This window comes from Saccopteryx leptura, chromosome 9 (assembly GCF_036850995.1).
Source record: "Saccopteryx leptura isolate mSacLep1 chromosome 9, mSacLep1_pri_phased_curated, whole genome shotgun sequence".
NCBI classification, from domain to species: Eukaryota; Metazoa; Chordata; class Mammalia; order Chiroptera; family Emballonuridae; genus Saccopteryx; species Saccopteryx leptura.
Window position 1 is genome coordinate 41,340,393 of NC_089511.1, and position 22,796 is coordinate 41,363,188.

At 37.1% G+C, this 22,796-nt stretch overlaps 1 protein-coding gene across 5 annotated transcripts in view; it reads right to left on the reverse strand.

Annotated features, from left to right (window-relative positions):
• Window positions 1-22,796, reverse strand: part of LOC136380486 (zinc finger protein 14 homolog) — a 104,296-nt gene that overhangs the window by 63,531 nt on the left and 17,969 nt on the right. For 4 of the 5 annotated variants that reach the window (XM_066348308.1, XM_066348306.1, XM_066348307.1 and 1 more), the window contains one exon: window positions 9,457-12,272. In XM_066348308.1, the coding sequence (XP_066204405.1) occupies window positions 11,248-12,272 (1,025 nt within the window). In that variant the 3' untranslated portion in view covers window positions 9,457-11,247. Of the gene's footprint in view, window positions 1-9,456; window positions 12,273-22,796 lie in introns of those variants that run through there. The other variant, XM_066348310.1, reaches the window with a different exon arrangement.

Genomic DNA, 22,796 nt, shown 5'->3' on the forward strand with positions numbered 1-22,796 from the left:
CACTTGGAACATCCCAAAGTGTGATTAGCAGACTGTGGAATCACTTTCAAAAGACTGGCACAGTATAAAGAAGACGAGGGCTGCCCATCTGCCACACAGCAAGAGATGACTGCTACTTGATCTTATTGGCAAGAAGGAACAGGCCCAGCAATGCAACAGAGCTGAGGGGACAGTTTCTTACTGCCCCTAGGTGACAGATATGCACCCAGACCATACAAAATCAACTCCATCATGTTGGACTGCGTGTCCAGTGACCAATGGTATGCATTCCATTATCTGCTGAACATTACAGAACCCATAGAAGGTGGGCTGATGAGCATCTTCATTGAACCTGTGATGAGTGGTCAACTGTCCTCTTCGCTGATGAGTTCAGTCTGCAGCCTAACAATCATCGTGTCCTGATCTGGCATGAATGAGGAACACAGGAGAATCCACGTTTCATGCAAGAAAGGGACTCCTTTGGTGGTGGTGGAATCATAGTGTGGGCTGGCATCAGCATTGGTGGTTGTACCAACCTCATGTCATCAGAAATGGATTGCTGACTGCTGTCAGATATCAAGATGAGGTCCTGCACCCTATAGTGGTACCTTATGCTGGAGCAGTTGGAAATAACTTTCATGAATGATAATGCAAAGCCCCATCGTGTGCATTTCATCAACAAGGAGGCAGGAATTGAATGTATGGACTTGCCTTCACGTTCTCCAGACCTGAGTCCCATTGAACATGCTTGGGATGCACTGAGAAGACATCTGGCAAACTGTCCTATGCCTCCCACAATACTTCTTGTGCTGCTACGAGTTGCCCTGGAGCAAGAATAGCAGAGGGTCCCACAAGAACTGCTGGACAGTCTGATCCTGTCCATGCCACATTGCGGTCAGTGTGTTTTGGCAATCTTGGGTGACCATACATCCTACCGAACAGTCAATGTGTGGCACTCTCGTCCTGTTTGACATGCTTCTGTTCACCCCCACCAATATGTCACTTGCTATATTCAATCATGATAATTGAGTTTGCATAATTGAACAACTTTCTTTGACTTGTTCGCTTTTCTGATGTTCTTGTTTAATTTTAAAAAATCAAAATTTTTTATCGCTTCATATTCATTTTAAAATATCCCCTAATATTTGTGAGCAGTGTATGTAACATAAGATTAACCATCTTAACTATTTTAAAGTGCACCATTTAGTGACATTGAGTACATTCACAAAGTTGTGGTTCTATCACCAATATTTAGTTTCAGAGCATTTCATCACCGACCCCATCCCAAAAAACAAAATCCCATGTACCCATTATCACATGTACATTTCCCATCCTTGCTTCCTTTCCGCTGCAGGCAAACCACTGATGTATTTTCAATGTCTATGGATTTCTTTTGATGGTGTTCCATAAGTACACAGGCTTTCTTTACTCTTTTTTATTTTTCCTATGACTGGATAATTTCAAATGAGGTGTCTTTAAAGTTCACCGATTTTTCCTTCATACTGTTAATGTATGTAGCTAGCTAGATAGTAATCAGGAAAAAGAACAAAGGGAGTTGGACATTATATAAAACTGGAAAGCCTGCTTCAGTGAGAAGCTTTAGTATTCCATTTAGCTTAATTTTCTGGAAGACTAGAGCATTCATAGGCTCGTTTGCACATTCCAAAAGTCCATTGTACCCTCAGCCCTCCAGATTCAACGGTGCAGTGGATAAAGTATGGGCCTGGGATGCTGAGGATCCAGGTTCAAAATTCTGAGGTCGCCGGCTTGAGTGCAGGCTCATCAAAAATAACCACTTACAAAAAACAGAATAGAAAGAAACTTTCTCAACCTAATTACGGTAATCTATAAAAATCTACAGATAACATAATAGTTAATTCCGCAAGACTGGATGCTTTTCTCCTAAAATCAAGAACAATATGAGAATGTCTACTCACCAATTTTATTTGACATTGTACTGGAAGGCACAGAAATCATGTAAAAAAACATGAAATTAAAAACTTCAAGATTAAAAAGAAGGAAGTAAAACTATGTTTGAAATTACATGCTCTTGTAGATATATAATTGTAAGATATCTATTAAAAAACTACTAGAATAAATGAGTTTTTTAAGGTTGCAGGATACATACTAAATATACAAAAATCAATTGTACTTTCACAGTTGCAATGAACAATTAAAATTGAAAATAAGAAATAAAAATACATTTACAATAACATCAAAAAGTATTTATGAATAAAACCAACAAAATAAGTGCAAAACTATACTCTTTAAACTATAAAGCATTGTTGAAAGAAATTAAAGTAAATCCAAATAAAAGACATGCCAGCTGCATTGGTCAGAATACTTAATATTATAACATGACACTACTTCCCAAGTTGATCTACAAATTCAGTACAATCTGTTAAAAGAAAAATAATCCCACCTGACTTTCTTGGCAAATTGACAAGATGACCTGAACATTCATATGGGAATACAAGAGACGTATAATAGCTAAAATAATCTTTAAAAAGAACAAAGATGGAGGACTCCCATTTCTTAAATCCAAAATTCAGCTTGACCAGGCGGTGGCACAGTAGATAGAGTGCCGGACTGGGATGCAGAGGACCCAGGTTCGAGACCCTGAGGTTGCCAGCTTGAGTGTGGGCTCATCTGGTTTGAGCAAGGCCCACCAGCTTGGACCCAAGGTCGCTAGCTTGAGCAAGGGATTACTTGGTCTGCTGTAGCCCCACGGTCAAGGAACATATGAGAAAACAATCAATGAACAACTAAGTGCCACAACAAAAAACTGATGATTGATGCTTCTCATCGCTCTGTGTTCCTGTCTGTCTGTCCCTATCTATACCTCTCTCTGAATCTTGCTTTGTCTCTGAAAAAAAAAAATCCAAAATTTATTATTCTGCAATAGTTAAGATAGTGTCGTAGTGGTATAGACATAAAGATGAGTGGATAAAATTGAAAATTCAGAAATAAACTCCTAGACTTACAATCAACTGACTTCCCAGTAGGATCAAAACAATTCAATGAGAAAAGTAATAGTTTTTCAACAAATAATGTTGGTAGACCATATTCACATGCAAATAAATAAAGTTGGACCTCACACCCTACCTCAAACCATTAAGTAACTCAAAATTTATCAAATACTTAAATTTAATAAGAACTAAAAAGTATAAAACACCTACAAGAAAATATGGCTATGAATATTTGAAAAATTGAATTAGGCAATGGTTCCTTAGATATGATACCAAAAGCACAAAAAATAAAATAAAAAAATAGATGAATTGGACTTCACCATAATTTATAAAAACAAATCTTGTATTTCAAACAATACGAAGGAAGTGAAAAGACATCCCACAGAACAAGAGAAAACTTTGGCAAATCACAAATCTGATAAAGAGAATTTCACCAGTGACAGAATTATGTAAAGAACACAACTCAATAGTCTAAACTCCAGTTTAAAAATAAATAAAGTATCTGAATAAACATTTCCATAAAGAGGATATATAAATGGCCACTAAGCACATGCTCAATACCACTAGTCACTAGGAGAATACAAATCAAAACCATAATGAGATACTATTTCATACCCATTAGGATGGTTGTAATAAAAACACACACAAAATAATAACAAGTGTTGGCAAAGATGTGAGGAAATCTGAATTCTCAGTGTTGGTGGAAATATAAAATGGTTCAGCTGGTTTAGAAAACAGTCTGGGAGATTCACAAGCTGTATATAACCATATAACCCAACAATTCCACTCATATGTAACCAAGAGAAATAAAAATATATAAGGCCACAGAAAAATTTCATAAATGTTCATAATCATGACCAAAAGCTGGAAACAACTGAGATGACCAGCAACTAAGGGATGAATTAAATGTGGTATATCCATACAACAGGATACTTATTCAGTCAATAAAATAATACAGTAGTGACATATACTACAGCATATATGAACCTTGAAGACATGTAATGTGAAATATGCCAGATACAAAGATAACATAGTATATGACTGTGTTTATATTAAATACATAAAGACAGATCGTAGATTAGTGGTTGCCTAGTGTTGGAAGGTGGGGGAAAACAATCCCAAGTAATTAAAAAGATTGTGTTTTGAAGTCTCAAAAGAAGTGGGTGGGTGAATTTTGATATGCTCACACTACAGAAGAGGTAAAATTTAATGGATTATATTGAACAATATGGATGAATTTTGGTGGCTTAATGTTGAAAAAACTGAGTTTAAGATTTTATGTAGCATGAAACCCATTTCATAAAGTTAAATATGACTAAGATAAAATTAATCTTATCTCAGAGTTCTTTAGTTTCCAAATTTAAATTTTTAAAATAACAATTTTAAGAATTTAAACTTATAATTTATAAATGTAGATTCCATATACAACTGATAAACTGAAATACATGACACCTTTTTTCCCAAAGGAAACTTTAACTGCATGCCAGTGTGAAACAATAAAATTAAGTTTCTTGTATTCCTTATTATAATTCTTTATGATTCTTTATAATCCCCACTTACCTAAGCACAATATTAAAAGTCATAAAGTTTGTAAAAACTGTCTGCAGTTTGACTTTCAATGTTAATTTCTCTCCCTTAATTTTCTGAGGTAGTTTGAAGCCAAGATAGAATAGTGATGATTAATGAGATCATAAATTTTGACTATGGCTATCGGAATTTTCACCAAAATGCTACGTTTAGAAACACCCATCTTTAAGTTGATTCTCATTAAACTAAAACTGCATGCCACGAGGGCTTCTTCTGGAGCATCCCCACAATTTTCTTCCTCATTTCTTTCTCAGGCATATGACTTTTCTCTCAGGGGAGGAACAGGTAGCGGTAGCTCATTCTGGGCTTATTCCCTGAACCTGTGTCCAAGGCCTCCTTTCCTGGGACTTCTCAGGTGAGCCAACAGCAGCCCTGCTTTGACTCGCCTCTTTAGTCTAACATCTCTACAGAGCTAAAGCAGCCCCACCTAGGTCTCTCCTGTTGCTTCTTCTAAGCCCTTCCTCGTTTCACTGTCCCCAACTTTAATAAACATACTCTCAAAAAAATAAGTGTGTGTGTGTGTGTGTGTGTGTGTGTGTATGTGTATACTAGTCTTCCCAAAAACTAATGCACAAGAATGGAACCTACATTTTGACTGGCGCTCAAAAACACCCATCTCAGAACAGCAAAGTAACGACACAAAGATAACAAAGACTGGGGATTCGATCTGGGTGATGGAATCTGTGTAACCCTGGGTAGCAGTAGCAGGAACACAAGAGTCCAGCACCAATGATCTCAGTAGTTTAAGCTAAGGACTCCGTGTTCAGCAGTTGCAGTGGTGACTTCACACCAGTTCTGTGTCATCACGTGGAGAACTGTATCTTTATTTCTTAGCACTCTTTAAGATTTTGTTTGCACAACTCAATATTCTTTGAATTCCTTATCTATACAAATAAGCAAAAGTAGACCATAACAACCGTAACCAATGTGTTTCCATTAAAAATAGAAATAAAACAAAGGTGGCTGTAGTAGAAATTTCTATAGTAATAATTAATCACAACTCTTCCTGATTTCTGCACAACAGAGCAGAAATCAGAGCATTTCTTTGGTAACGCTTCAGTTGAAAGAGGCAACTTGAATCTGGAGTTAAAAATGCACACCCTAATACTTCACTTAAACTTCACAAACTGAAATATCAATACATATAAGTGGAGGACAGGACTGAGCCTGCAGAGTAAGCGTGGAGAATCACAACCTGCCCCAGGGAACACGAGGAATTCAGGGTCAAATAAAAGGAGACAATTTATGTGTCTGAACGCATTTCACCAAGGCATTATATCATTTCTCTTATGACATACAAACAAGAGAATAAAAATTAAAATTATCCTCAAAATCCAACCCGTCAGTCTGTAAAAATGGGAAAAATGCTAAAAAGTCCTGCCCAACACCCACCGTCATTAGGTCTGCAACATGAAGGCAAGAAAGTTAAATAGGTTTAAATACTGTCATAGGGGCATATGATTTCATCTGCAGATTATAAAAGATCAAAGGAATCTACCACATTATAATCAGTACTCTAATAAAAGATACTAAATTTTCAGAATTTACTAGCATATTTTAAGTATTATGAAACATTACATTATAAAGATATTAGAAAGTAGGGAAGAGGAAGAGTTGTCAAAGAAATTTCAGAACATACATGTATCAATGAATATCTAACTCAATGTCAACTGTGAATTTATTTTGGGATATCCTATACTTAAAATGAATAACATTCAAAATATAATCCCAACTACCTTTTTATTAAAACTGGACAGAATCATTATAAAACTCTAATGAAGAAACATGTCTTTATTTAGAAATAAACATTGTATATTAATAATATGCATGATTTTATTTCCAGGTAACGTTATTGCTTTGTTTCTGGATATATATAAAGCTGACATCCTGTATAACACCATATACAGTAATTAATTCCAAATGGATTAAAATTGTTAAATCTATATGTGTACGTATACACACACACGTGCATACATGAAAAACTGCACACTCATTTCCTTTATCCTCTTGTCCTCTAAAATTGGAGCAAGACCTTCCTAAGAAATAGAAAACTCTGGAAATGGTTTAGGAAACCTATTTTATAGAAGTAAAATTAATAGACAAAAGTATAAGAATGTTTATTGTAGCACTACTTTTAAATCTCAAAGAGGAAACAAACTGAAATATCACCACTGGGGAATAGTAAAGCGGGTACTGGGACCAGCACACTGGAAATAGACTATAACCATCGGACTCATGGATTGCCTGGAAGGAAAATCCAAAATGTACAGGTGAATATTAAAAAGTAAATTACAGAAAAATGTATAATGTATCATTTTATTTTTGCAAAAAATAAATTTAAGTAATTGTTCATGTTTAAGGACAAAAATATATGGGAGATATACACAAGGTTTACACATTACTCAAAGGAAAAGGACAGAGGAAGACAGTGAAGAGTGGCAGGAATGGAGATATTTTTAAAATTTATTGGAATTGTTTTATTGGTTTGAGTGCAACTGTAATTTTAGATAAGGAACTTAATAAATGACTTAAAATATACTAACAAATATTTTATTTCCTTTAGAAATTCTCACTTTGATAGTAATGCAAAACTTTAGAATGAAACAGCCTGTCTTTAATAATTCTCCCATTTGCAGATATTTTGCTCCCTCTTTGCTAGAATTGATTATGAAATATGCCTGGAAATAAAGTAACTCAATGTTTAACTAGCAAACAAAACTTTTTAACATAGTATCTAAGAAAAAAGGGAGCAGGAGATGAAAGGACAGATCTATAGTAACTTTGAATGCAATTTCTTCCACAGAATGGTATGCCTGAAAATACAGGTACAGGAAAGAAAGATCCATCTCAAAGCACTAACCTAAAACAAGGCTAACCTGTGGGATTTTTTTCTAATTTCAAATGTTTTTTCTTAAGATTTTATTGATTTTAGAGAGAGGGAAGAGTGAGAAAGAAAGCAGGGAGGAGCAGGAAGTATCAACTCATAGTAGTTGCTTTTCATATGTGCCTCCACTGGGCAAGCCTGGGGTTTAGGACTGGTGATCTCAGCATTCCAGGTCAATGCTTTCTCCCCTGCACCACCACAGGTCAGGCTAATTTCAAAAGTTCTTAATCCAGGACCTTTCATTTAAAAGGCTTGTACACTGTGATGGCAGAACTGAGTAGTTGCAACGGAAGTAGTGTGGTCCACAAATGGAAAGTTTGCTGACAAAACATAATTCCAGTGATACACTTGCTGCTAGTGCAAAATTGTAAAGGTCTGGCTGTTTTTTTCTCTTCAGAGTTTATCTATTTTTACCAGTTGCATGTGTGTTACATATATAGCTTAATAAAGGGATATAAAACATAAAATAAAGCCATGCCCTGCATAATGTTTCAGTCAATGACTGACTGCATATACAACATGGTTATACCATATGTAGCCTAGATGTGTGGTAGGCAACATCATTTAGGTTTGTGTAAGTAGACCCTATGTTTACTCAGCAATAAAATCGTCTAACGAGGCATTTCTCAGAACACATCATCGTTAAGTGGTGCATGACTGTGTATCCTATTTAACTGACATGATGCTTAGGATAAATTTAAAAAACATGTAGAAAATATTGGGGCTGAATCAAATCTGTTTTAAAAAATAACTTGGATTAACTACTTATCTCCAAGTATTTTTAATCTAAAACTTCAAATCTAAGAAATTCTTAATTATCTTTTGTTCTACTCCCCCTTTAAACTTCCTTGGTACCAAGGGATTTGCACTATGAAAAACTCCTCCTGAAAGCCTTTTGCATACTCAGTGCTCTAATGTCCAGCACAAAAGTAAGCCCTGGGCCATTTGCTACTTGCAGTCAATATATCTTTGTTGGTCCTCATAGTTTATTTTAAATCTGGGCTGCCATTTAAAAATCAAGAGCTATCACATACATAAAAAATGTAGATTTCTGATTCTCTGAAAATCAGAAGAGGTAGCAAATGGAGCCTGAATTTCCTCACAGCATCAATTAGCTGGCCACTGGGAATCCATTTTAGCTACTGTCCCAACCAGATTCATTTGCTTTTTTCTTTTTTTTTTGATACCTAGTTTGTTCATTTCTTTAGTATGCTTGCAACAATGTCATGAATCATACTGGAAAATAGCTTCTTTTTTTGTGTGTCCTCCTAATACACTACTAACATCAAGATTGTTAAAGTTGCCCTGGCCGGTTGGCTCAGTGGTAGAGTGTTGGCCTGGCGTGCAGGAGTCCTGGGTTCGATTCCCAGCCAGGGCACACAGGAGAAGCGCTCATCTGCTTCTCCACCCTTCCCCCTCTCCTTCCTCTCTGTCTCTCTCTTCCCCTCTCGCAGCCAAGGCTCCACTGGAGCAAAGTTGCCCGGGTGCTGAGGATGGCTCTGTGGCCTCTGCCTCAGGCACTAGGATGGCTCTGGTTGCGGCAGAGCTACGCCCCAAGATGGGCAGAGCATCGCCCCCTGGTGGGCATGCCAGGTGGATCCCGGTCGGGCGCATGCGGGAGTCTGACTGACTGCCTCCCCGTTTCCAACTTCGGAAAAATACAAAAAACAAACAAACAAAAAAAGATTGTTAAAGTTTGTTATGGCATGTCTATTTCTATATAAGAATTCCTTGGCCTGACCAGGTGGTGGCACAGTGAATAGAGCATCGGACTGTGATGCAGGGGACCCAGGTTTGAGACCCCGAGGTCGCCAGCTTGAGCCCGGGGCTCATCTGGTTAGAGCAAAAAGCCCACCAGCTTGAACCCAAGGTCGCTGGCTCCAGCAAGGGGTTACTCGGTCTGCTGAAGGCCCACGGTCAAGGCACATATGAGAAAGCAATCAATGAACTAAGGTGTCACAATGTGCAACGAAAAACTAATGATTGATGCTTCTCATCTCTCTCCGTTCCTGTCTGTCTCTCCCTGTCTATCCCTCTCTCTGACTCACTCTCTGTCCCTGTTAAAAAAAAAAAAAAAAGAATTCCTTGAACATCTGGTAATGTTTTGCCCCCTCCAAAAAAAGGTGTCTGATGCTTTGTCAATAGTTACTATACGCACGTAAAATTTACCCTTTTCCTGTGTAAGAGTCTTCTAAGAGCTCTGAATTTCTTTGAGTCAATACTGGTAATTTTCATCTTCCTAAAAAATAATTTTATGTTTCTGAATGTATCAGAAAGAAGCATAATAATCAGTACAGCATTTTAAATCAGTAACTCTAAGGTTTCTCTATCTATATGAAAATATATTTATATTTATCCATTTTTCAAGCCTAATGTTCGTATTTTCATACTTTTTCTTCAGAAGTGTCAACAATGTTTTGTCTGTATTGTTTGTTTTTATAGTAGGTATTATAAGTAGTCAAAAGGATGTCAATGTGAATAAGTTTCTTCCCACACATTACACACATTACTTTCCCCACCAAATCCCAAGATTATTTCATGTTTCATAAAAAAGAAGTTATGAAAGAAAATTTTCTTAATACATTACCCTCAATGGGTCATTCTTCAATTACATATCTTGCCTGATGCTGAGTAAGGTCTGCAGAAACAATTCTCTTTAAACAAATACTAATGACAACAATGAATATAACAATGACTAGCATTCGGTGAGTATCTATTTATTATGACATACACAATTCTAAACACTTTGTATTACCTGATCCTCACACAAAATTATGAGGTAGATATTATAATTAACCCCATTTTATAATTTCTACTGAGGCACACATGTATAAAAAAAATTCTCAGAAAGGATAAATATTAACAGATAATAACTATCCTTCAGGAAGGAAAATGGGTACAAGGATAGTAGTCAAAGGCTATGTCTGTCTTGTTTGTAATGCTTAAATCTTTTATAAGGAAAATATATTCATGCATTATTTCTACAATTAAAAATAAAGCCATGATAAAAAAAAATATGCCACGGGAGAAAGTCCATCAGGGTACTGTGTATAACAGCAAACACTCTGGAAGAAACTACAATGTCCATCAATAGGGGTTTGATAAAATGGTATTACAGCAACACAGGAAACACCATGAAGCCATTTAGGGCTATCTGTTTACTGAGTGCAAAGCTTTTCATGACAGTTTTTACAATAAGAAAGCCTAAATTTTGTAAAGAGCAAAATGTAAGTCATCTTCAAAAATAGAGGGATCACTTCTCTGTTATTAAAGGTATTTTAAAAATAAAATATTTTACAAACCATGATGTAAACAGATGGACTTTACAGTCATATAAATTTAAGATGAATTAAACAATTAAGAATATAACAATACTTGATTTGGGGGATAAACACGCAACATAGTGTAGAGATGTGTTGTAGAACTGGGCACCTGAAACCTGTATAATTATGTTAATCAGTGTCACCCCAATAAATTTAATTTTAAAAGGAATATAAACAAATTAGGAGGAAAATAAAAAACACAGGACTACATTTCAGCATGAATTCTCTGATGTTTAAGGTTATAAAGGTATTAAAAGTTGTCATTTTCAATATTTGCTACGCTGAGTTATCTGATGTCAAGAGAAATACAAATTTTATTAATGTATTTTACTTATGGGGTGTTTTTCCTACATTTTTCTTGGGCTGAATAAGCTGTAGTCAACAAATGACATGTTTCTTCATTACTCTATTTAGAAGGATTATTATCAAGATAATTCTCTGATGTTGAATAGTTTTGAGCTATAATTAAAAGCCTTCTCATACATTTTATATATTCTATGGTTTATTACCAGTACAAATTTTGATGTTGAATAAGTTGTGAGCCATAATTAAAGGTCTTCCCACATTCCCTATATTCGTAGGGTTTCTCACCAGTATGAATTCTGTGATGACTAATAAGTTGTGAACTCTGGGAATAGGCTTTCCCACATATTTTACATTCATAGGGTCTCTCACCAGTATGAATTCTCTGGTGTCGAGTAAGGTCTGAACCAGAACGAAAAGCCTTTTCACATTCTTTACATTCATAGGGTTTCTCACCTGTATGGATTCTCTGATGTTTAATAAGTTGTGAGCTCTGACTAAAGGCATTGCCACATTCCTTACATTCATAGGGTTTCTCTCCTGTATGAATTCTCTGATGCTGAGTAAAGTTTGAGCCACTACTAAAGGCCTTCCCACATTCCTTGCATTCATAGGGCTTCTCACCAGTGTGAATTCTCTGATGTCGAGTAAAGTTTGAGCCGCTACTAAAGGCCTTCCCACATTCCTTACATTCATAGGGCTTCTCACCAGTGTGAATTCTCTGATGTCGAGTAAGGTCTGAGCCACAAATAAAGGTTTTTCCACATTCTTTACATTCAAAGGGTTTCTTGCCAGTGTGAATTTTCTGATGATGACTGAGTCTTGAGGGATGTCTAAAGGCCTTTCCACATTCTTTACATTCATATGGTTTCTCAATGGTATGAATTATCTGATGTGTAGCAAGCTGTGAGTCATGTCTAAAGGTTTTCCTATATTCCTTAGTGGCACCAAATTTCTTTTCATTATGAATGATTTGCTGTAATGTAAAGGATGGATGCTGACTAAAAGTGGGCGTGTCTTCATTGGCGTATACTGATTGACTGAAATGTCCCTCCTGAGAGCCATGTTGTTTCTCAAACTGGTCATTACATTCCCAATCATCTCTGAAACTACAGCACTGAAGGTCATGTCTTGTAAGTCTTCCCATTATCTCCCACTGGGCTGACTCTATTTCATAAATTTCCTTCTTCAGAAATAATTTCTTGGTCTCATATCTTGATCCCAGGACTGAAAGAAAATATGAAAGTAATCACTCACATTTTTCTTGACAGACATAAAACTTCAATTAAAATGGAAGAATTGAACCATATTTTTAAAAACTAGAAGAGTGAGGAGAGATCATATAGTAAGAGGAGGGCCGTAATTAAGCCATTAGTTTCCAAACATTCCTAAAGACCAGAGTTACTTAGGGGAGCGTGCTAAATAAACAGATAACATAATCTTATCCCCTTTGTTATAGGATGATTCTAATCATAAACACACATACACATACATATACATATAACAGCATGCCACAGCATAAAATGTAAAGGAAATGATAATACCTACTTAACAGAGTTGACAGGATGAAATGACTATGTCAAAGGAAAAATTCTAAGGGGTTGACAAACTATGCCTGCAGCACTACAAGTATTTTTATAAGTGAAGTTTTATTGAAACACAGCCACACTTATTCATTTATGCATTGTCTATGAGTGTTCTAAGCTACAATGGCAGACGTAAATAGTTGCAAGAGAGACCACATTGACTACAATGTGACCCTTAATAAAAAATGTTTGTGGCCCTGGCTGGTTGGCTCAGAGGTAGAGCGTCGGCCTGGCATGCAGAAGTCCCAGGTTCGATTCCCGGCCAGGGCACACAGGAGAAGCGCCCATCTGCTTCTCCACCCCTCCCCCTCTCCTTCCTCTCTGTCTCTCTCTTCCCCTCCCGCAGTCGAGGTTCTATTGGAGCAAAGATGGCCCGGGCGCTGGGGATGGCTCCTTGGCCTCTGCCCCAGGCGCTAGAGTGGCTCTGGTCGCGACAGAGCAACGCCCCGGAGGGGCAGAGCGTCGCCCCCTGGTGGGCGTGCCGGGTGGATCCCGGTTGGGCGCATGCGGGAGTCTGTCTGACTGTCTCTCCCCGTTTCCAGCTTCAGAAAAAAAAAAAAATGTTTGCTAGCCCCTGGTTAGATCTGTGTTGTCCATTACAGTAGTCACTACCATATTATCTATTTAAACTGAACAATTAAAATTAACTAAAAATTCAAATTTAATTGGCACTATTCATATTCCCGGTGTTCAATAGCCAAAAGTGGCTAGTGGCTACCATACTGGAGTCACAGATATAGAATATTTCCATCGCTGCTGAAAGACTATTCAACAGCACCTGTCTAGATTCAGTAACTGGAGATCCACAGTCTCTTTAACAAATGATAAAAGAAATAAAGGGTAGCAATCCAAATGGAGGAATAGCTTAAGAAAAGTCAAATGTTGAATGAATCTACCATGAGCCGTAGATAGGGAGGGTTCTTTTGAGGCTAGATATATGTCTGGGGCCTTGGAATTCTGTGATGCTGACCTTACCAGAAAAGGACTTAACATACACGTAAGTACTATAGTGGTGCTGACTGACTGAAAGGAAAGGCATTTAAAGGCTCAAAAACAAGATAAGAGAATATAATGGAAGGTATGTATTGATATTGAAAAATCAGGGGTACAAGAGTCAGTTATATAGGTTTTTAATTCAAACTCAGTTAATTACAAGCATTGTTCTTTGTGCAAATTAGTTCATTTTTCTGAGTCACCAATTCTCTGCCTATACAATAAGAATGATAACTAGCACAATCATTGTGAGGATTGGGAATAATATATGAAAAGTATTTGGTATAAAATAATTGTTTTGGATTTGATATAGTATTATGAAAGAATTTCTACACAAACATGAGAATGTTAGGCAAGTGGAGTACTTTGAAAAGCATACTATGGACCCAGAGGGAAACCTCAAGCCAGTGAAGTGGAAATCATTTTAGTACCATCATCTTCCTCTTTCCCTCATATAATGATTCAGCAAATACTCTCTAATCTTGCTCCAAAATATAGTTTGAAACTCTTCCTTCTGTCTTTACTACCCAATATGAAATCTCTCTCCCACTAGCCTTCTACCTAGTGTTCCCACTTAAGGTTTACAATTTTGAACCCACATCACTAGAATGGCACTGCCTGCCACTGGTGTGCTTAAAATTCTTCAATGGATTCCCATGATATTTTTCTTACAATAAAAGCCAAACTCCTAAACATGGTCTACAAAGCTCTGGATGATCTGGTTCCTGCCTGCCTCTTTAACCAAATCTCATACTATGCTCCCTTTTGGTTTCTAAGCTCCAATCATACTGACCCTATTTTGCAGTTCTTCAAATACCGCCAGCTCTTAGTCCCTATTATGTCCTTTCCAGGTACAGAGGTGTTTTCTTTCATTGTTGGCCTTGGTCACTACTGCTCATTTTCCAAATCTCTACTTATAGGCCCTACTTTCTGAGGTCTTCCTTAATCCCATTACTAAATTGTACTCTCTTTGTAATAATCATTTTAGCACTCTATTCTCTTCCTTCAAAGGATTTTCAAAATTTCTAATTACATATTTCTTTAGGTTCACTTAATATCTTTTCCCCTCAATAGGTCTTACGTTTTGTGAAGGCAAGAAAAATGATGTTTTCATCAAGGTGTATTTTTGCACATTTTAGAAGATCAACTAATATTTACTGACTGACTCAATTAGTATGAATACTGTTTAATAATAAAAAGTCTAAAAAATTCCTCTAGAAAAAAAGAACATACCCTTTTTAAACATGGCATATTGAATATATGCATTTGTTTCTACTTCTTCATGAAGCCCCACTGAGTGATAGTAATGAGATTAAATGAAAGAAAAAAAAAACACTATTAGGATAAAGAGAATGGGAGAGGAAAGAGCAGCAAAAAGATTTTGGAAGCAAGAGAGTAGATGGAATAGTAATAAATGATGTATCAATCATAAAAAAAAACAAATTGAAACTGAACTTGCAGAATGGTCCTACTGTAGAATCCCACACATATTTTCAAGAACTGCAATCATTAGGTACCTTTGAAAAGTAGGGGTACATGAGGGACTGCAAACAAGATGATCACTTGAAAATCTGAATAAAACAGGCAGACCTCAAAATCTCGAACCTACCTCATACAGCAGGCTGATTCCCCAGACTGCTATGGAAAGTAAACTCCCAAAATCTGGCAGCCCAGTTCATTTTATTAATTCCCAGAAAGAAAAGTCAGGGATTTCATTCTGTAGAGAGACAGACCTGGTAGATGGTCTCAGCCAATAAACTATTCAGTCAGATCACTTCCAATAAATCTACCCATCCTAAGACACCAACGAGCTCTGATCAGTTTTTTAATGCAATGGTGTTTTATAGGGCAGACAGCCTTAAGTCACTAGCTATTTCAGGAAAAACTTACACATGAGAGATTAAAATAAACAAAGAGGAAAAAAGAGCTCTGGAAAGAGAGACAATAGAGAATATTCTTTAATTCAAAAGAAGAATGCTTCTAAAAACATACAATCCCACAAGAAAATAATGTCAGAAAAAGAAATAGTCAAAGAAGAAAATATTTTTTATAAAAATTAATTCAAGGATTAGAACATAATAAAAATCCCACAGAAAGTGCAAAATAAAAAAGAGATGAAAAATAAAAAAATATATTCTAGGGCTAGGACAAGAAATTTAAGATCTGAATTATGAGTGTTCAATCATTCAAAAATTTAATGAGCCCTTTCTATGTGTCAGACATGGTACCAGGCACTGGATATAAAAAGTAAACTAAGTCTGAAACATAGAGACAGAGAAAACGATGGGGAACAAACGATTAAGAATAGTTAAATTATTTTAAGTTTGCAGAATAAAATGTCTCTTCGTGTGCCCAGCCAAATGAAAGAAGAAAATCAATATCATGATATTTTAACATGAAATATTAGAACATCATAAATAAAAAATAAATTCTAACACCTTCCATTCAAAGAGATTAAACAGGTCACATAAAATAATTTTAAAAAATTGGTTTTGAACTTCTCAAAAACATTAGATGCTAGAAGATTTTAGAAATTCACGGAGCAATGCCACTGAAATTCTGATGTTGTTTTTCAACCTAAAATTACATCTACAAATTATCAAATATGAGGGTGAAATGAAAATATTTTCAGATATTCAAGGATCCATAAAATATAATTTCTATTTATTTCTCTTGCCTACTTTTCTTGATTGTCTTTGGAAGATGTGTTTCAGTACAATGAAGACATAAACCAAGAAAGAAGAAAGCAGAAGATCCAACAGTCAAGGTATACAAATATACAGAAGAGAGTTAAAAGGAATTTAAAGGAGAAAGGTAAAGGGAATTAAGGGGAGGATGCTAAAGGAATCCACTGAATGATAATGAAGGGAAATTCTAAAATGGCAGTTCTCTAACTGTCTCAACTGGGGCAGAAGAACAGAGGGTGGAGGGATATCTGTTAAAAAATAAAACTAACCAGTTAGTTACCTGATACGTCTGAAGAGTTGTATTAGTAACAGATAAACAGAAAAATAAGGCCGTCTCAATGAAGACAAAGATTAATAGCATGAAAATAAACAGAGCTCAGCAATAAAAACGATTTACTTAATAAAGAGAAGTGAATAATGATTTAATTTTAAAACTGTGATATAATTATATTTGGAAGATGAAACAGGGTGTAAAAGTAAACTACTATCTTCAAATTCCACAGTGAAAAGTCAATCACTAAAACTAGAATTTTTAAAAATTCTCAGATGAGAAAGGATAGAAATGGTGACAAAAAAAAAAAAAAAAAAAGACAAAGTAATGGGAAAATTATCTGGAAAATAAACATAAAATGAGTCCCAGAAGGAAAGTATGGCGATGATACAGAACCAAAAATAAAACAGATTTCCAGAGCTGAAGAAAATTTTTAGTAACCAGTGGTTCCCTTCTGGGCTGAGTAGGATTTATGAAGAAAGATTTTAGCTACTAGATATATCTTGGTAGAATTTCTGAGGTTCAAAAAAAAAAGTGAAAGGAAACTTAGAACTAAAAATCTAGAAGCAGCAGCAGGTTGTATCCTACTCACAGGTTTTTGTCTGGTGATCCTCTCGACAATTCTCTAAAGGTCTGAAGTTACCAGCCTTGAGATATCGGATTTAATAAAGAAATATGGACTTCTGGCTTTCCTAAAAGACTGGCATCCCTGGACTTACATTATCACATGACAGCTGCCTCCTGGCCTTAACAAGTTCTTATCCCTTTGAGAAGACAGTATAGCCTTTCTCATTAGCCACTGCCCCTACTACTTCCTAATCCTACATGGTAACTTAGGCCAGTCAGTTGCCTTGTACATCAGTGACATTGCTTTCTTGTTTTCACTTTCATTCCTGAAGAGTTTTTGCTGGATATAGAATTCTGGGTTGACAGTTCTTCTGTAAAATATAACACTGTTCCACTTTCTTCTGGCCTATGCAGTTTATGAAGTGAAATCCATTCATTAAAAATCAGTTTCCCTACAAGTAATGCATTATTCTTCTATGGTTCTTTCAATACATTTATCATCGATTTTCAGCCATTTGATTATATGTCCAGGTATGGATTCCTTTAAGTTTATCCTTTCTGGGAGGTGGCTTAGCTTCTTGAATTGGGGTATCATTCACCAATTTCAGTAAGCCATTATTTCTTTAAAGTTTTTTCAGTCCTGACTTTCTCTTGTCCTGGGACTTTAATGACAAAAATATTAGACCTTAGTTGTTATCCAACATGTCCCTGAAGTTGAATTCTTTTTGTTTTTGGTATTTTTTTCTGTTATTCATATTGTCTAATTAATTTTGACCCACCTTCAAGTTCACTAATTTTCCTCCATTACCTGCATTCTCATATTGAGACTATCCAGTGGGTTTTCAAAAAATTGGCCATTGTATTTTTCAGTTCTGAAGCTTCCATTTGCTTTTGAATATCTTCTTTTTTAAAAAAAAAATTTAAGGATTTTACAGAGGGCAGGGGGAGCAAGAAGTATCAACTCAAAGTTGTTTCACTTTAGTTGTTCATTGGTTGCTTGTTGTATGTGCCTTGATCCAGGCAAGCCTAGGGTCTTGAACCAGTGACCTCAGCATTCCAGGTCAACAATCTATCCACTGCACCACCACAGGCCAAACTTTTATTTCCCTAAGATTGTATTTATTGAATTTTAAGAGTGGATGGGGGTGGGGAGAGGAACAGGAAGCATCAGCTTGTATTAGTTTCTTCTTATATGTGCCTTGAACAGGCAAGCTCAGGGTTTCAAACCAGCAACCTCAGCATTCCAGGTCTATGTTCCATCTACTGTACCACCACCGATCAAACTGTCTTCTATCTTTTAAGTGTAGTTTGGTTAGATTATATAAGTTCTATATCTATTTTTTAGGCATTAAACCAAATACTGTCTCCCATTCCATAGGATGCCTTTCATTTTCTTGATGATTTCCTTTGCTGTGCAGACGCTTTTTAGTCATACTAAAGTGCTGTGCACTTTAGTCATACTTGTTTACTTTGGCTTTTGCTGCCTTTGCTTTGGTGTCCAATCCAAAAACCTTAAGGTTGGTGTCAAGGAGTTTACTACCTATGTTTCCTTCTAGGAATTTTATGGTTTCAGGTATTTTGTTCAAGTATTTAATCCATTTTGAGTTGATTTTCTGTGTATAAGATTGTGGTCCAGTTTCATTCTTCTGCATGTTAGTCAAGTTTTCCCAACATCATTTATTAGGGAAACTGTCCTTTCCCCATTGTATATTCTTAGCTCCTTTTTAATAAATTTATTAATCATCTATGTGTGTTTTTATACCAATACCATAGAGTTTTGATTACACAGTTTGGAATATACAGGTGACCCTGAACAACATGGGTAAGGGGTGCTGACCACCCGAAAAGTTACAAATCTGCAAATAATTTAAGTCAGCCCTCCACTTACACAAATTTTCAACCATGGTATGAAAATAAAGCTGATACTTGAACAATACGGATCTGAACTCAACAGGTGCCCTTAAATCAGGGGTCGGGAACCTTTTTGGCTGAGATAGCCATGAATGCCACATATTTTAAAATGTAATTAATTCCATGAGAGCCATACAATGTGTTTAACACTAAATACAAGTAAATGTGTGCATTTTATGTAAGACCAACACTTTTAAAGTATAATAAATCTCGGAATTTTTTTTAATAACACTGTTATGCTGTTGCTAACCAATGATGAATAAAGTACTTCTTACCATTAATGCGACTTCTGGTGCTGCATGGTTTTGCTGATGGCTTTGTAGTCTGGTTGATACATGGTGAGGTTAAGCTTCATGCAGGCATTGAGACTTCCATCCGTTAAACGTAATCATAGGTTGGTCTTAAAGTTCTTTAGATGTGAGAAAGACTGCTCACAAGCATACGTAGAGCCAAATATTGTCAGTACAGCAATACTCACACGCTGCAGTGTGTGGTATGTGACAGGAAGCGCGTTCTAAGTTTTGACTATCAGCTGGTCTGTGGGTTGAAGTTTTTTCATTTCTCCCCACTTGTGTTTGCTCACCAACTCTGCTTGCTGTCGTGCAAGTCTTTCCAAATCTTCATTCAGTGACTTGAACTTATTCACCCACATGTCTGAGGCCTTCAGGTCAGCAGCTTGTAGCTCAAAATCTCTGATGGAGACACCGGGGATGTAACTCAGTTTGGCGCTGTCCACTGCACACTCGTGTGGATGGGTGATGAACTTAAAAAGACGAGTGAGCTCGCCTGACCTGTGGTGGCGCAGTGGATAAAGTGTTGACCTGGAAATGCTGAAGTCGCCGGTTCGAAATCCTGGGCTTGCCTGGTCAAGGCACATATGGGAGTTGATGCTTCCAGCTCCTCCCCACCTTCTCTTCTCTGTCTCTCTCTCTCTCTCTCTCCCTTTCTCTCTCCTCTCTAAAATAAATAAATAAAATTGAAAAAAAAAAAAAAGGCCCTGGCCGGTTGGCTCAGCGGTAGAGCGTCAGCCTGGCGTGCAGGGGACCCGGGTTCGATTCCCGGCCAGGGCACATAGGAGAAGCGCCCATTTGCTTCTCCACCCCCACCCCCTCCTTCCTCTCTGTCTCTCTCTTCCCCTCCCGCAGCCAAGGCTCCATTGGAGCAAAAGATGGCCCGGGCGCTGGGGATGGCTCCTTGGCCTCTGCCCCAGGCGCTAGAGTGGCTCTGGTCGCGGCAGAGCGTCGCCCCTGGTGGGCGTGCTGGGTGGATCCTGGTCGGGCGCATGCGAGAGTCTGTCTAACTGTCTCTCCCTGTTTCCAGCTTCAGAAAAATACAAAAAAAAAAAAAAAAGAGCTCATGAAATTCTCCAGAGCGCACTTTGAATGACTGCAGGAGATTAGATGTGAAGCCCGCTAGCTGCTGGAGATCAAGAAGTTGAGCAGGGTCACTTGCTGTGCACGCGTCTTTAAACTCTCCCAGTTTTTCAAAGTGTAGTAAACAACCTGTTTCAATGTCGGCGATGAAGAGCTCCAGCTTGTTTTCAAACGCAAACACTGCTTGTTGAAGAAATAAGGCTGTATTTCCAACGCCTTGCATTTTCACATTGAGCTGGTTCAGATGCTCAGTTATGTACATGAGATAGAACTTCAGGAGCCACTCAGTGTTAGCTAACTCAGGATGCTTGACGTTTTCCATTTCAAAAAAAGTACAGATTTCACTCAGACAAGCTGTGAAACAGCTGAGCACCTTCCCTCTTGACAACCAATGCACATTGCTGTGCAGAAGCAGACCAGGATAATTATTCCCAACTTCATCCAGCAGTGTTTTAAACTGGCAATCATTTAAAGCTCAGGCAACAATAAAGTTGACCACCCGAATGACCAGCGACATCACCTCACCAAGCTGCTCGCCACACATCTGAGCCTCCCCTCTTGTTGTCTCTTTCATAGGCAAAACAGCAAGACTTTCCTCATGTACTGTGTCACCGACAGCATACCTTGCAATCACGCTGAACTGGGATAAACGTCTTACGTCTGTTGACTCATCCAAAGCGAGAGAAAAGAATGATGCTGCATTTATGTCCTTCACTTGTGTTGCCTCAATTTGATTTGCCATCATGATGGTACAATCGTGAACAGTTCTTGCCCACAGAGGCGTGTCTTTTATTCATTTGATTATCTTGTCTTTATCCGAAAAGTCATCAAAAAGTTCATTGGCAACATCAAGCATGAATGTTTTGGCATACTCCCCATCTGTTAATGGCTTTCCGTTTCTCACAATTGCTAAAGCACTAGCAAAACTAGCCGAATTCCAGTCACCTTGTTGGGTCCAAACATGGAGTTGCTGCTGACTGGCTTGTACTCTGCACAGTAGCTCTTGACATGCTTTCTTCCTGCTGTTCCCTGCTGGATATTTTGATGCAAATGTAGTATGGCGTGTGTCAGACTGCCGCTTTATATTTGACCCTTTCATTGATGCAATTTTATTGTTGCATATTAGACACACTGCAGAACCGCTTTCTCCACAAAGGCGAATTCCTCTGTCCATTCCTGCTGAAAAGTACGATACTCCTTTTTTTCTTTTAGCCATCTTCTTCTTCAAAAGGGTTTCTGCAATTAGCTAGCTGACTTGATTAAAAGGAGGTAAGTTTACTTTCTGACCTCACAACGACCCATGTACGTTAGGCATTATCCAATAAAAATTTGGTGTTGTCCCAGAGGACAGCTGTGATTGGCTCCAGCCACCCGCAACCATGAACATGATCGGTAGGAAATGAATAGATTGTAATACATGAGAATGTTTTATATTTATAACATTATTTTTTAATTAAAGATTTGTCTGCGAGCCAGATGCAGCCATCAAAAGAGCCACATCTGGCTCGCAAGCCCTAAGTTCCTGCCCCCTGCCTTAAATGTTTAAATGAACCCACCCAGTTCAAACTTGCATTGTTCAAAAGTCCACTATAGCTTGAAATCAGAAAGCATACCTCCAGATACCTCCTTCTTCTTTCTCAAAATTGCTTTGGCAATTTGGAGTCTTTTGTAGTACCATACAAATTTTAGGACTGTTTCTATTTCTCTGAAAGTTGTCACTGGAATCTTGCCAGGGATTGCACTGAATGTGTAATTCCTTAGTGTAGTAGTATACCCAAAGAACTAACAATACTAACCCTTTCAATCCATAGGCACAGAATAGCTTTCCATTTCTTTGTGTCTTCTTCAATTTCTTTCATCAGTGTCTTATAGTTTTCAGTGGTTATATTTATTCCTAGGTATTTTATTCCTTTTGATGCAAATGTAAATGAATTTGTTTTAAATTTCTCTTCCTGAGTGCTTGTTATGAGTGTACAAAAATGCAACTAGTTTTTGTATATTGATTTCGAGTCTTGCAATTTTACTAAACTCATTTATTACTTCTAACAGTGATTTTTGTTTTTTTTGGTGCAGGTCTTTAGGGTTTTCTGTATACAATACCATGTCATCTGCTTTCATTTCTTTTTATTGCCTAATTGCTCTGGCTAAGATTTCCAGTACTATGTTAAATAAAATTGGCAAGAATCTTGTCTTGTTCCTGATCTTAGAGGAAAAGCTTCCAGCTTTTGTCACTGAGTATAATGTTAGCTGTGTACTTGCCATATATGGCCTTTACTATGTTCAAGTTATGTTCCCTCTATACTCACTTTGTTGAGTTTTTATCATAAATGGCTGTTTTTAAAATTCAACATTTTAAATGAAAC